General features: G+C 42.0%; 1 protein-coding gene across 4 annotated transcripts in view; it reads left to right on the top strand.

Moving 5' to 3' along the window:
• The first annotated feature begins 692 nt into the window (after window positions 1–692).
• Window positions 693–16,447, top strand: part of PAPSS2 (3'-phosphoadenosine 5'-phosphosulfate synthase 2) — an 80,556-nt gene continuing 64,801 nt past the window's right edge. For 2 of the 4 annotated variants that reach the window (XM_032608899.1, XM_032608898.1), the window contains exon 1: window positions 736–913. Coding sequence is in view for 3 of the 4 variants with exons in the window: in XM_032608898.1 (XP_032464789.1) it covers window positions 884–913 (30 nt within the window). In the remaining variant the exon portion in view is untranslated. Of the gene's footprint in view, window positions 914–16,447 lie in introns of all 4 variants that reach the window. The other 2 variants (XM_032608900.1, XM_032608901.1) reach the window with 2 other exon arrangements.

The raw sequence follows: 16,447 nt of genomic DNA on the forward strand, positions 1-16,447 counted from the left end.
GGCATGTGGGATCTTCCCGGACCGGGGCACAAACCCGTGTCCCCTGCATCGGCAGGCGTACTCTCAACCACTGCGCTACCAGGGAAGCCCTTCTTCTTCTTCTTCTTGATCATCATCATCATCATCATCATCATCGATGCTGATGCTGGTGTAGAAAGCCTGGACTGTGGAGGCTGACGGCCTGAGTTTGAATCCCCTCACTTGGAAGATAATCTTGAGAAAGTCTGAAAGCCTCAACTGCTTCATGGGAGAAAGTAGGACTCGATGCCTGGGTCAGGGGCCACAGGAGGCTGAAGGCAAAAGTCAGCAGAGAGAGGACCAAAAAATGTCAACCGTGGCTGTTATTACTGCAAATGAAGACAAGCTGGGCATCGGTGCCCACTAAGGACCATGCCGACAAGCCTGGCGGTTTCAAGCAGGTCCCAGAGGCAGGAAGCCTTCCTTGGAGAGGCGCGGGGGTGGGAGGTGGGGGAAGCTCAGGCAGCCACTGGGAGTGGGAACGCAGAGAGCAAACTTGACCTCCGACTGCACGCGGGGCGTGTCCATCCGAGCCCCCGGCTGCAAGGTCCTGCCTCCGACCCGGGCTGGCGGAGCCGCTCCGGGGCGTAAGGGGCCGGACCCGGGACCCCGCCCAGGAGGCGGCCGGGTCCCCTGGGTTGGGCGCTGCTGGCGGAGCCGACGGGGCGGAGAGGAGAACGGCGGGAGGAGGAGGGGGAGGGGGGCTGGTCAAGGGAAGTGCGACGTGTCTGTGGAGCCTTTTTATACCTCCTTCTCGGGAGTCCGGCAGTAGCCACTGCCGCCGCCACCGAGCGTCCTAGCGCTTCCGCTCCCAGGAGCTGGGCTCCGAGTTCCAGCGCGCAGGGCACCGCCGCAGCCAGCCAGCATGTCGTCCGGGGTCAAGAAACAGAAGACGGTAGGCTTCGAGTCTCCTGGCTTCCCACTCCGCTCCAACCCCGGGACGCTCGGAGGCGAGCAGCCCCGGCGACGAGGCTGGGGCGCGGGGAGGAGGAAGAGGAGGAGGAGGGAAGCAGGAGGGCGAGGTTCGGCCGGGACTCCCGGGGCAGCCCTTGTTGGGCTGCCCCTTCCCGCCCCGCGCCTCTGGGAACCTGCGCCCCGTGGGGTCGTCACGGCCGGGACAGACCTCCGGAGCTGGCAGAGTGGGTCCCAGTTAAGAGAAAGGACCAGAGATGGGAAATTTCCTTTCTTCTCCAAGAGCTTTTCCAGACCCATCTTTTCTTCTGAATGAGCTCCGCGCGGGTCCAGCGGGTGGTGGGCTGAGGGAACTCGGTCCTGCCAGGTTTGGTCGCGGGGCACACGTCAGTGAGTCATTGGGGTTTTGTCCACGGAAACTCCTTGGAGTGGACTTTCATGACAGACATTCATAAAGGAAACTACGACCATCTAGACGTAAGGGAGGAAATTGCATTTCTACACTGTCAGGACTCTAGCTTGATTCAGCTCCCTGTTGGAATCGGGTGGCACCTCAGGTTCAGTCATGGGGGGCCCCTCAGCTTGGTGGAGTGAGATGAGGGGACTGTTTTCAGGAGGCTCAATCTTAGCTAGGATTAATCTGGGCCATCCTGTTGTGGGAAATAGAGGGTTCCTCGAAAAGTTTCTTTCCCACTTAGTGATAGGGGCTCCTATAAAATTTGCATCCTTAAACATGGCAGCAGTGATCATAGAGTCTTAGAGTCGGAAACAGCCTTGTAGCCACCATTTGGGCCACACCAGGGGTGGTCTGCAAGCCTTGTCCGGATCCCAGCCAGCAGTCTGCTGGGCACTCATCTTTTCACTACCACACTACAAGCCTCAGACGATTATGGTGGTTGGGGAATGGGCTGACCTCTCTCAAACAGTTAGACTTGCGCTTGGCACATAGTAGGTGATCAATAAATAAATGTTTATTACTATTATTATATAATACTTATTACTGAAATATCTTTGAGGTGTTTTTGTGGCAGGCAGCGGGAGAGGTGAAAAAATCATGAATTGGGGAAGGGGAGTGGAGGGGCCATGCAGGGGCCAGAAGTGTGGACTTCAGCACCAAGGGGAAGGGAATGGGGGCTCTTTGGTTTCAGGGAACCACACTGGACCCGCAGGAAGATCCAGGGGGAAGGCGGCATCAACTTGAGAAGGGAGAATGGTCGGGGTCCAGTTGCCTTTTATAGGAGCGATTTTAAAGTGGAGAGACTCTCAGTATTATATTTGAAAATATTGTTAAATGCAAATCACTTGTGTTTTATTCCTATTTAATTTTATTAATTTCTGTAAAATTCTCAAGGGTATCTTCTAAATGACAACCTGCTGTGGCACTTAGTAGCCTTTCAGTGAGGTTTTAATTCTTACCTCCTTGCTTTCATCAAGAATTCCTTCCCAATGGGGTTGCTTTGTCAAGCATTAGTAATGAAGGGATAGGTGGTCTTTCCCCTTCATGCCTCCAGTCAGCAAGAGCCTGTGAAGTGAAAGGTTTGAAAACATGGGTTTTACACACTGATCGCGGCAACTGCACAGACAGAGAAAGTGAGAAATTTGAGGGCCGTAGGGTTTGGTTTTTGTATTTACACATTTGGAACCTTCTATTTTTTGTTTGAAGGTGTGTGTGTGTGTGTGTGTGTGTTCTGCATAGGATGAAATTAACACCTGAAACAGCTAGTAGGACTTGTGAACTTTTATTTAGCCAACATGGTTATAATCCAGGGCACCAGCACAAGTTCCCCGAAGGGGTGGATAGACACTATTGGGTAAAGCAAGTCAGCTGTAAATGCATATGAAATCTCTCAAGCTTTAAATATTAACTCAAAATGTGTTTTGAAACCTTGCAAGCCAAAACAAAATCTGTCCACATGTGTGACCTCTGAACTAATCAATTATTTGAGAAGTGAGTCTTGCTGATCTAGGAAGGTTTCCTGGGAGTCAGGCTGGGCTGATCTTTTCAGGGACTCACAGAAATCATTACATTATGTTCTCTATTGTCAACAGAGAATGATCAATTCACACCCCAGGTACTGCAGTAGCTCCAAATATTTGTTGAGCCCCTACTGTGTGCCCGCCAGGATACTGGGGTGAATACATCTTTCCCGGGGTTTTTTTAGCCACACTCTCTGGATGAATATAGCCTTTTAGTTCAGACCACTGTTAGAGGAGTAGGTAGTTTTGGTTTAAATGTGAGAAGGTAGGATGATTTTCTCACAAGCTTGAGAAAAGTAAAAAAGGAAAGTTTCTTTTATAAGGGAAGGTAGCACATTCCTCCTGTGTTAGGCATCCTTACCATGGCAACCAAAGACAGCTACGTGTCACAGCCCTCCCTCCCACCCTTGATTTACTTCCAACCCTGGCCACCTCCCATCCCGTCGACACACACATAGATCCCAGAAGGAAGGAGGCAGACTGCAGCCAGAGGACTGGAAAGAAAGGCAAAGGCCTGGTCCTTTCTTCTTGCATCATGTCCTGGATTAGCATTTTTCAAGGCCCACAGACAATGTTATGTCCTGGAGACAACCAATCTAAAAAAGTCAACTGAGATATTAAAATATTTTCCAAAGGGTCAAACAAGCCAGTGTTTGGAAGGGAGTGAAGGGCTACTGAAAAGTTAAAGCTCTCCCTAAATGTAAGTGATTATCCACCTTTTTATTATTTTAAAAACTCTACAATATTCCATTATTTTCCTGGAGGTAGCTACTTTTAAAACTATTTGAAGATGCTGTGTAAGACAAGACATGAATTTCCAGATGAGCAACCATTGGAAGGAAGGAAAAACAAATACTTCCCAGAGTCCTGGCCCTAAGCTGTGCTGTATTTCATTTCATCCTCACAGCAGCCTTCACCCCAGAAAACCGAGCCTCACTTCTAGGGGAGGAGAAATGCCAGGAGCAGGTCAGGATTTAAATTCAAGTTTGTCCAACTTTGAAGCCCCTGCTTCTGCTCCCTCTATTTCTCTGGCCCATAAATTTCCTCATCTGTAATGACTTACCCCTTACAATTGTTGTGAGGAGTAAATAACTCCTAAAAACTGTCTTGCTCAGTTCTAGGCCCATATGCAGTTGCTACTGTTACGATTTTTATTACACCATACTGTCTTGGTTTGCCCAGCAAGGAGAAGAAAGCACAGGCCAGACCATTCCAAAGGCTCAGTAAATGACAACCATAAGAATATTTAATAAAAGCAAACAAATAAAGAAGCATAGAGGTGATGATTTGAATTCTAATTGTAAAAAGCTGAATAGAAGACAAAGGTTGATAATTAGTGTGGACACACCAGAGTAACCCAAATAATCAGCAAGATTTTGCCAACAACCTTGGCCAAGAAAGGCAATCTATATATAAGTAAATTTTAGACTAATTTCTCTTCACCCTTCCTGTGCCTTCAACTGTTTCCAGATCTATCTTAAAATTAATGTTGTCTGATTCATGCTGTTATTCCATGATCATCTCTTTGGACTTTTACCGTATATCATTAACTCTGAGGTTTTTTTTATCTCTGAGATAGTTATCTTTATCTTTCAGCACTTTGTCTTCCTGTTAATGCATGTGGCTCTCTGGTTTGCTTAGAGGATAATTAGGCTGAACTCAAACATGGAACCTTTAGGGAATGAGAGTCTGAGAAAGGAATCAGTGATGTCAATTTCAGTCCTAGGCGATTACTGTTTATTTCAAAACCTGTCACTAAATAGTAATGGGCACTCATCTTTGTGTTTGGAAGTCTTTGGAAAACACAGAAACTAAAAGTAAATAAACATAAATATAATGGCATTTCAACTAACCTTTCATCCCTTAGGTGATTTGCTCATCCAACAGGTGAAGTGGCACCTGTCCCCAGCAACTTTGCATAGAGCCTGGCACTGAGTAGGTGCTCCATAAATATTTTTTGCATAAAAGGCTGCAGAATTCATTAGTGAATGAATTTGTTTTTAGCATCTCTATTTTGCTTAGATTTCCCCCACTCCCCTCTTACCTGTCTGCTCTTGTGTGCTTGCTTATTTTTGCCTGGATATTCATCATTACCACTGAAAAATTACCTGTAGGGATTCTTTGAGGCTTAGGATGAATGGCCTTCCCCCCACCCTGCCGACCCCCTGGAGGACTTGCTTTTGTTTCTGCCAGGTGCCTGGTGGCACTACTAGTCTGGCACCACTTTGACCTAAACTTACCACTTAAAGTTTTGTAGACCACCCAGGTGATGTGAATTCGAGCTGCAGTTTTGCACACAGGGACCAGCTGGTGAGTACAAGTCCTCATGGACTACCCACCTGTGCCTCCTTATGTACACTTCCCCTGTCAAGGCCATTGTCCCTGCAGTCTTTCGGGGTGGGAAGTGGGTTGATTCTGGTTCACTGTTATTTTTAGGGGGTGACTCTTGGGAAACTCAGCTTAGTGTAGACAAAGGCCTTTGTATTCTCCCCACTTGGGTGCGTTCTAGTCTTCGATTTCTGTTTCACCTCCCCCGTGAGGCTGTCAAAATCCATGCACATCTGCCCCTTATCAGGGCAAAAGTGCCTCGCCCCTTGCTTACCTCTTAGGGTCTTGCTTTCCCGTACATTTTGGCCTGGTAGTTCCTTACTATCTTCTCGGGTATTTGATGTTTCTAATTAGATTATTGTATATTATAGCCTGCACTTGAAATTTGTTTTTATGAAGGATTGGACTGTATAACCTAGACCATCATTGCTGGAAACAAAAAAACCTCTGCCTTTTCTTGATTGCTGTGTATCCTTAACATTTCATATCATACCTTTCCCTTATTATACCTATGACATTCTTATAAAAGGAGTACTTTAAGAACAAGTAAACTTAAGTCAGAAATATTTAATTTAAATTAAATATTTAATATCCTTTTAAAATATTAAATATCCTTTTTCCGTACAAAGTGCTAAGGTCTGGGCTGGGGGCGGAGGAGGTGAGCAGTGCTCACCTTGTCTTGTGGCCTCTGCCTTACAGGCATCCGTAGAGGTGTGCATTGTCCTGTCTCATCCTTAGTGTTGGTCCAGTTCAAGTGCATTCCTGTCTGAAAGCTCCTTCAGTTTCAGCACCTTTCCTTGCTTCTCTCATGCTCTCGTGGGTACTTTGAGGTCATTGTGCTGCCCCAGCACGACTCGGGGGGAAATTCGGTTAGGCTGTCTAAGATCTTTGACATTGCCCCCCTACTCCCAGAAGGGTGGGAACTGTGCTTCTGCTCTGGTGTGACCATGCTGGGACTTTGAGGGGCTCCAGGGGCTGCTGGCGTCTGTCCCTGCTTCCTCTCCCTTGGGATCTGTTGAGGCTCAGCAGCACAGCCAGTGCCCCTGCTTTCAGGGTCCCCGAAGCTATTTGGTTCCTCTTACCGCAAGCCCAGCACCAGGCCCAGGACACCACTCCCCTTCTCAGACTCACACTGGCATCTAAGCTCCCTTTGTTTCTGATAAATATTAAATAGAACTTTTTCAGAAAGGTTAATTAACATTAACATTGGATTCGTGACAAATGTGGTCTTATTGATCCTCTTTCCTGCCTTTTGATCACCAAATAATTTTTTTTCAGTTTAGAATAAGTTGGCACACAAGATGGAAATATTTTTTTCTCTCTGCAAAAGAGCCATTGTATTAAAACTTAAAATCTAACTTGCCTCTGATAACACATGGTACGTAAGATGACTTTCATCAGTTGGCTTGTGTGACTTCCTTTAAAATCTAATCAGCAATTCTTTCTGTATTTCACATTTACTCCTGAAGTTGATTTTTCTATTACTGGTATTGTGAAAACATGTGTGCAGCATAAACATGGCAAGCTCAATCTAATATCTGTCTAGCACCAAATATTAAATTTTGGCAAAAAAAATGTGACCTGTTATCAAGCTTTTCTAAAAGAGTTACATAAATATATCAAATGCTACATCATTAAAAGTGATCATTTCTATGCTAGGTTAATATTTGCTTTAAATATCTAGTTAACATCTTTATATGTTTTGTTATAAAAATACGGATTTTTATCCACCAAGCATCTATGTCCAGTCTAATATTACAATTACTTTCTTTTTCTTTTTAATGCATGCTGAGTGTGGGCTTGAAAAATTATTTGCAGACTTTGCTTGGAGACTTAAACCACCTACAGTGTAGTCTGAGATTTTATCCCCATTACTTCATTCATCTATACCTTCCCTAATCATTTATTTATGGATAACTCATGCTTTCTCAACTTTTAGCAAAATAGGCAACTAAGATGTTGGTGACGATTTTTATTTTTATATATTTCCTACTGTTAAAAACCTGAATTAACTTTTTCGTCCTCTGCTGTGATTCCATTGTATATTATTTTGTTTTCCTTTAAGAGCTCTAAAAACTTTTCCTTTTTTAGTTCGTGTCAGATCCTCACTTACGTATTTGTTCACTTCATTCACTCAACAAATATTTTTTGAATGACCCAACCAGGACCTTTCATTTCCATAGTTTACTAGAGCTACCAAAGCCTTATATTCTTATTTATTTATGTTTGGCTGCATTGGGTCTTCGTTGCTGTGCGCGGGCTTTCTCTAGTTGCAGCGAGCGGGGGCTACTCTTCGTTGCAGTGCGCGGGCTTCTCATTGTGGTGGCTTCTCTTGTTGCGGAGCACGGGCTCTAGGCGCGCGGGCTTCAGTAGTTGTGGCACGCGGGCTGAGTAGTTGTGGCTTGCGGCCTCTAGAGCGCAGGTTCAGTAGTTGTGGCGCACGGGCTTAGTTGCTCCGTGGCATGTGGGATCTTCCAGGACCAGGGCTCTAACCCATGTCCCCTGCATTGGCAGGCGGATTCTCAACCACTGCGCCACCAGGGAAGTCCCCAGCCTTATGTTCTTTAATTATAGTTTTTTAGGCCATTCAAACACTGTCTTTAAACTATTCAGAACATAGCGTTTACTTTTTCTAACTGCAACACCCCACCCACAACTTGTGTATTCTTTCAACCTTCTGCCCAGTCAGTATTACAGTGACCTTGGGCCAAAAGCAATAAAATTTCCAACTGATTTTTCATACATTTTTTAAAATCCCTTTTTTTTCTCCTAAATTAAAAATTTAATTTATTTACTTTTTATTCAGGCTGTTCCTACTTTAAAAATGTATTTTTTAAAGAACCCTAGCACTTTACTTCTGGAAGGAAAATTAAGAGCTCATGTTCAAGCCGTTCAAGTTGATACACAGTATTTCAGAGCTTTGCTAAGCCCCACGACCATCTTCCTGGCCAGCTGGTTGGTGAAACCACCACTGAGCTGGAACTCTGAGCACCTAAATACAGGCCTAGCACTTTTCTCTTTATTGTGTGCCCTTTGAAAGAGGCCTTTCCCATTTTCTATAGCTTTGTTTTTTCTTTTACATACTGGGAAATAGTTTCCATAAATTAAAAAAAAAAAACCAAAAAACACTCCCAAGTTGGTTATCAGTGAGTCACAGTTACACTTCTTTTTTTTTTTTAAATAAATTTATCTATTTTTGGCTGTGCTGGGTCTTTGTTACTGTGTGCGGGCTTTCCCTAGTTGCGGCCAGCGGGGGCTACTCTTCGTTGCGGTGTGCGGGCTTCTAATTGTCATGGCTTTTCTTGTTGCGGAGCACGGGCTCCAGGCGTGCAGGCTTCAGTAGTTGTGGCACGTGGGCTCAGCAGTTGTGGCTCGCAGGCTCTAGAGCTCAGGCTCAGTAGTTGTGGTGCACGGGCTTAGCTGCTCTGCGGCATGTGGGATCTTCCCAGGCCAGGGCTCGAACCTGTGTCCCCTGCATTGGCAGGCGGATTCTTAACCACTGCACCCCCAGGGAAGCCCCACACTTACACTTTGATTTAGCTTTAGCATCTTGTTTTGATATTCTGGAGATAGAAAACACGCATCAGAGAGCAGTGTTTGAAAATTGTAACTTTACCATTTTGAAATATTTTTCATGGGCCAGTCTGTTTCTCTTTAGAAAATTCAACTCATACCCTCCCAAACTCCCCAACCTCACATACTCTTCCTTAAACCTTCTCAAACAGTTTAATCATTTTATCAAAAACAGGAAAAAAGATGATAATGATTGCATAGTGTACAATACAGATAAAACTATATTAGGCAACAGTTGGGGCAAGTTCAGTTATACATTAAGGTCTCAGTTCTTGTTGTAGTTCTCGGAATTTCCAGTTTTATCTCTAAATCCATTCATTTCCATTGTTTCCTAAGTTCATGAAGTACAATGAAGTCGATCACAATAATTGTGTGGTCCTGCCAACTAAATCTAACTAATTGCTGAGTTCCAATAGAATCTTTTCCTGAATTATATGAATAAGTACAGCTCTTGGGCCATTGTGTCACTAATACAACAGTGTTCCTAGTAGTTACTAAAAAATAAAATTAAAACATGCGCATTCATCTACTGTGTTTACATTAGCCATTTGACTAAGAAGAGATCGAATAAAATATAGAGATTACAATTCTGACTATGGGATTTGCGTATTTATCAAGAGTTTCGATTTTTAGAGCATGTTTTGTTAGAAAATTCCCACTCTGTTGTGACTTGTTTATCATCTGCATTGAGAACCTCTGATGTGGCAGGCACTGTTCCCAGAGCCTGCCTGTGCATTAACTCATTTAGTCTTCACCATCTCCTGAAGCAAGTTTGTGGACAAATAGTCAGGAGGGAACTCATTTAACTGAAATAAATCTTTAGAGAGTTCCTCACAGGAGAAGTTAAAATCTTATTAGCTCCTCTGTAGTTAATAAGTTGTTTATTTCATAGAGGGAATGAGACAAACGCCAAGTAGCAAGCACAGCAGGATTGGGCAACTAGTAATACATTACAGCTTCATTTGTAAAATACTTTGGCAGCTGCCTACTGCTGATATCTCAACATAATAATAAAGAATTCTATTGAGACATTCCCCAGCACTTTTGTAAAAAGAGTAAGTGGCATACACTCGCAAATGCATGTTACCCTTGCCATCACACACATTTCTTTCTTTGTGGTGACATAAGGTGAATAATTGGAAAATAAATTTTCTTTGTGCTCAGACTCAACAAGTAGGGGTAATAGTTTTTATTGCCTAGTTTTACCACTAGGTCAGTATTCAACAAATGTGAACAGAATGATTTGTTTCCACTAAAGCTGCTAATACTTGAGCCAAGTTGTAACAGTGATTTGTCAACGATAAAAGGAAACCAGGCTACCCATGTATTTTTCACAAAATAAAAATTTGACCTACCTGGAAGTCAAGGCTTAAGGATGTTGGCAACCAGATAATGCTTCCATTTCACTGGGGACCAATGAGGAGTGCCTGGAAATTGTGAGGTCCTAAATGGCGCTTTCCATGACGTTTGGAAGAAACATTTGGGGAGTTTGTCTCATTCTGTCATCATAGGTCAGGAAAGTCTTAAGTTTTCAGCAATCCTGGGCCATAGCCTCATTGACAGCCACTAGGAAGACTTGGATTCTGATTGCCAGGAGACGACTGTGTAAAAGGCCGGAGCCCACGTTCAAGGGGAGAAGAGCAGCGTTGGCTGCGTGTAATTGTAGGGGCTGAGATCGAAGTCCTTTAATAGAGAGGTTACCTTATTTAAATGAAGGGAGTAGTAGTGACAGTAGAGGAATTAAATCTCAGAATCCATGCGTTCACAGTGTGAGACACCTTGGGTACAAAATTCTGTTAAAAGGATGTGTTGCCTCTGCTTAGTTAGCCATTCAGTGAATGGAAAAGTCTGAGTCATCATAAACACCTGGTTTCTTCCATTTTCTTCTCAGTGTTGAGGCTCTGGTTTAATAAGTCCTTTAAACATCACACTGTGATGTTCATTCTTGATTAGGTTAAGAGTCTCCCTCAAGGTTGAGGAAGGTACCTTGTTGATCCAGTTGAGTTCCTTAGATAGGGGAAGGGAACAAGCATTTATTCGGGGACTTTCCATACAGTAACTCATCTCCTCCTCACAGTAACCTATGGAGTAGTTGATGTTCTTATCCCCATTTTATAGTTGAGAACAGTAAGGCTTATTGAGATTAAATAACCCGCCTTAGGATGCATTAGTGTGAGTGGCAGAGCCAACTCCCTCCTAAATTCGAACGCCATGTTTTCAATGATTCTTTTTTTTTTTTTCATTCGTTAATGTAATAGATGTCATGGGTACTACAGCTGTCAAAATGAAGATTATTCTGATGATTGAAACATACATTTAAACTTTGTGGATGCAGATCAACGCAGTGAAGAAACTGAAAAGATTAGGTGGTCGCTTTGAAAGGGATTTTCCTCAGGTGCTTTTTGGAATGTTGTATATAATCTTTAGAAGATGTGGATTTGAGCAAATGCCATTAAAAGGCAATAAATGTTAGTTTGGATGACGCTTTGCGGCCAGTTTTAGGAACGGTAGTGTTTGGAATCGAACCCAACATTTCACCTTAATAATACAAAGCTTCGGTGTTCTAGTGGGTGAATGCATATACCCAAGAAAAAGTGTCCTTAGAAATAATTGCAGTGACTTACATGTAACTCTAGACCTGGCCTTGTTCATTATGTGGGCGCTGCACAGTCAAGCATTCATGAGTTACAATTTCCCAAAGCCCCACAAGCTACAGGTCTGTTCTCTGGATGTACTAGAGGTTTCATTGACATTTCCACAGCTCAGCACAGAATTTTAATCTTTCATGGTTCAAGGAGCTTGTGTCATATACACAGCCTCATCACCAGAACCAATTGCAAAAGAATATGAAGAAAATACACAGAGGTAATGAAACACAGCCTTCAGTGGAACACTTACAGGGCTGGTGTTTAGAAAGGCAGCTGAGACCTGTGCTGAACACTGTAATTGTGTGGTTTAGAGCATCTTCTGAAGGCAGTTACACATTTCTAGGAGACTTGATTTGATGTGTATTGTGTTTCCATGAGGGCAATTGCCCCCTCCCTGAATTATAGCAGGGTTCCTCTGGGTCTGCATTAATACCTTTCTTTCATCATACTCTTCAAGGCTTATTCATAAATTCTTATTAATTATCCTAGCCGCTCTCTAGAATGGGTGGGTATAAGGATTACAAATCTTTACTAAAATAAAGAGATGGGATAAATTCCCTACGCCTTCTGGTGAGCCCATATAATAGTAGAGACAACCCAAGTTTGCCAAGTTCAGTGGCCTAGTTCTTTGTTTTGTCTCCAAGCAGACAGAAGCTCAGGGACACCTGAATGATATTTAGAATGAAGGCTTTCTTATTGGGATTGTACCAAGTTAATTGTGTGCTGTGAAACACCATATGGCCTCATTTTCATTGGGACATCTAGTGCTGTAAACACTACAATACATGAATTAAGTGATTCAGCTAATTTTACCCATTTTTTATATGCTTCTAAAAAAATAGAACGTGATCCTTTAAATAGAGAAGGTTGTGTATTCAAATTTTATTACCATTTTTTCGGTGTTGTGTCTGTATGTTTATTTTAATGAGGAGACTGGAAACTAAACCATTTCTTTGCTGCTAATTCATGCTGGATTACCTTCTTATTTCCATGGGACATATGAATTCTGAAGCCACGTCTGTATCCATGATAGCACCCTGCTTGGATCTGTGTATAGTTGCATATAAAGTATAGAAGGAGTTATTACCTTAAAAAGCTGATTTAGACAGAGGCTTGAGGAAAGAGAAGGATACAAGAGTCAAGGAGGTATCTGGAGAAAACTTGATCCTGTAGACCAGCAGTTAAGAAATTATGTCCTGTGGCCAAATCCAGCCCTCATCCTGTTTTGGTATAACCTGTAAGCTAAGAATGGTTTTTAAATGGTTGGGTAAAAAATCAAAGGAAGAATTATATCTCACAACATGTGAAAAGTGTATGAAATTCAGATTTCAGTGTCCATAAATAAAGCTTATTAGAACACAGTGATGCCCATTTATTTACATGCTGTGGCTGCTTTCACTGCAGAGATGAGTATTTGCAATAGACTGTATGGCCTGTAAAGCTGAAAATATTATCCGCCTCTTTAAGAAAAGTGCACCACCTCCTGCTTTTGACAATGGGGGACCAGTGTTCAGTTCTGACTGACTTAGGTCAATGGCCTGTCAGCACATCACTCACATCTGACTTCAGAAAGCTGAGTACCCAGCTCTACTTCATGAGCCCCCAGTTGAATCGTGTTTGCTGTATTGCCATTGTTTTGTTTTAAAAAAACATTATTTTTTAAAAAGTTCTGGGGAACTCATTGTTATGTCTCTTTTAATGATATTATTGAAGATATTGTTCATTAATTACAACGCATGATATTCTTTTTATAAAGATCCATGGGAGAAATACCTCTTCAATCTTAGTACCAGAAAGGCTGTATTTTTTCTGAGGATTTGTGTGTGTGTGTAATCCTTTGGAAACTGTGCATTCTGTGACTGTCCAGCTTTATTTTTGCCAAAAAGCTCGGAAGCAAATTTGTGGCTCACTTTCTATTTTTGCACCAGCTTCGTGCTCGGCATCATTTCACTTTATGCCCCTTATGTTGTTTTCTCTTTTTCTCATCCACTCAGAAGTGAGCTTTTGCTGTGCTTTATGGATCCTGTAAGTCACTGTACATGTTTTAGGAACTATGCAAAACATTAAAACATATATTAAATTAAAAATAAGATGCATTTGAACTTTAGCTCCAGAAACTCACAGAGCATTTCTTACGGTCCCACCTCAGAGAGCCCTTCACCTTTTCCCTACTGTTTTGTGACTTTCCAGGGCTCTGTGTCTGCAGGACCTTATGGAAACCAATCCTTGAAATGCTTATTAAGTGCTTTGTGGTCTAATGTTCTATCCTTGCTGGAGGCGTATCATCAAACCCCCTCAAGATGGATAAAGATATAGATCAGAAGTTCTTCATCTGGAGTCCAGAGGATTTAGGAGGGTTGTGAACTTGGATGGGGAAATTATTTTTATAACCTATAATAGAAATGTCTCACTTCCTTCAATGATGATCACAGACAACAAATCATAGCAGTATTAACAGTACCTGTGATTATATCAGCAATGGAAGTTACAGATATTTTCATATCACGTAAGTTGTTGCCGATATTGCTGATGTCATGAAAATAACTGTTCTTTATTACTCCGAAATTTAGATGATTACTATAGCTGTCTACCTAAGCATCAGGATCTTGTTATTTAATATGCTGATAAAGAAGGACATTTATTACTGTCCTGTAATTTTACAAAACCATTTTGATAACTAATTCATTTTTTTTTCTTTGCAGTCATTTGTGTTTTATTTTATGCATTTAAAAACATTTTTCTGAGAAGGGGTCCATAGGCTACCAAAGGAGTTCTTGACTCAAAAAAGGATAAGAAAGCTCTGTGCATGGGTACACCCACGCAGGCCCACACACACAGTTTTTACAGGCAGTTCCAGAGGGTTCACAGATGCCCAGACAAGGCCCATGTCTAATATGCACTTTAAGAACTCAGGCCCTATTGGCTAAAATCCAAGATAGAAGGTCACATGAGGGAGGGTTTTTATTTTGCTTTATTTTCTGAGGCCCAGTTCAAATGAATCCCTTCTAAGAATCAACCTGCAGTACTTAGTCATAGTATTGATTCTGGCTGTTATCATTTAGCATTATCTCTTTTTTTTTTTTTTTTTGCGTTACGCAGGCCTCTCACTGTTGTGGCTTCTCCCGTTGTGGAGCACAGGCTCCAGACACGCAGGCCCAGCGGCCATAGCTCACGGGCCCAGCCGCTCCGCAGCACGTGGGATCCTCCCGGACCGGGGCACGAACCCGTGTCCCCTGCATCAGCAGGCGGACTCTCAACCACTACGCCACCAGGGAAGTCTAGCATTATCTCTTTTATCCAAAAAGCAAGGAATGAACATGTCTTCATAAAGCAACCTCTTGGCTTTTGCCATATCAACTCTTGATGTTTTTCAGTGAGAAATTAAAAACCTACCATTTCACACTGTTTGATTTTTAATTTCTATTGAAAAGAGCTTTGAGTCTTTGAATGGTCAGAGCTTGATATATATGTATGTCATAAATTTGGAATTGGATAAAAAGTACCAGTGCCACCAGATGTTAATGACATAATACCTTTCATGTTCTGTGCCTTGAATGTTTTTACTGATGTTATCTTTACTAATCAAGCATATTTTTTTGTTCATGAAGCCACAGTTCATGTGAGAATATCATTCTCTGATGATATTTGTGTGTTGTACACCCCTGGTTAGGGTTTGCTTTACACTTGCACGGCTTTTATGTTTTTTTGAGTTCCATTTCTTGTGCTGGTATTCTGAATTCTCCCCTTCATTTATTGAGATCTGGGTGGGACCTTAGAGGTTATCTAGCCTGGTGTTTCTCAACCCTGCTACACTTTACAGAATATTGATGCCTGGACACCACTCCCAAGAATCTGATTGAATTGGTCTGTGTGGGGTTCTTTAAAATCTGGGTAAGAGGTTCCTCGGTTCTGCCTGCCTTGAGAATCAATGCCTAGCTTAATTCCTTCCCCATACAAATGTGGAGCATTGTGACATGCCTGAGGGCCTCCAGCTAGCTAGTAACAAATGGGTGTTCTCTACTGCAGAATGCTATTTGCTATTTTCAGATTTTTTTTCCAAAAACGCTAGGCCATTTACCAGCTAACGCAGACTTCTGGGATGGCCGCGTTCCTCACAGAATATTTAAAATTAAATATTACAGCTGGAATGTTTAAAAGCTTGCCACCCTTGTCCTATTTTAACATTACCTAATGAACAGACAGCTTTCTGGAAAAACCCAGAGATCATTCTTTCTTAGTCAGTTGTTCCTGGCTGTGGTGACAACTTATCCCTGGAAATTTGCCCCATTCCCAAATCACAATTAAGAGAGTGGCCTGTTTTTGTAAGTAGCTTGTGATTCCTGATAATGTAAGTCTCCAGATCTTACTGTTGAACCTGGCACGTTCCAACAGGAATAAATCTAAAAAGATTCCTTTGTCACATTTGATGGCCTTGAATATTAAAGAGCCACATTGGAAGAACTCTCCAAAAATCAGCCTGCCTTTCCATTGTGATTTGTCAGTGTAACTCTGACATTCCTAGGAAAAATATATAAATACCTCATGGGCAGAAATGCTGTCCATTTATATATTTCATACCTATCATCTGAATTTACTAAGAATGAATCAAATTAATTTATAACCATCTGCCTTTTCCACCCAAGCTAATAAACTTCTTGCCTTGTTTTGTCTGATCATGGATTTTGATCAACTTTATTTATCTCATTGGGTTTAAAAATTAATAATGCATTGCCTTATATGGCACTTATCTTCATAGAGATTATTCATTCTTAATGTAGTAAATGAAAGGAAAAAACATTTAATATAGATATTTGACTTAAAAAGATTAGATGACTCAAGCTAATGCAATTCTTTTTTTTCTAATTTATTTTTTATTGCAGTATAATTGATTTACAATGTTGTATTAATTTCAGGTGTACAGATTTCAGGTATAATATATATATATTTTTTTTTCAGATTCTTTTCTCATATAGGTTATTTCAAAATACTGA

Source organism: Phocoena sinus, chromosome 16 (assembly GCF_008692025.1).
Source record: "Phocoena sinus isolate mPhoSin1 chromosome 16, mPhoSin1.pri, whole genome shotgun sequence".
Lineage (NCBI taxonomy): Eukaryota > Metazoa > Chordata > Mammalia > Artiodactyla > Phocoenidae > Phocoena > Phocoena sinus.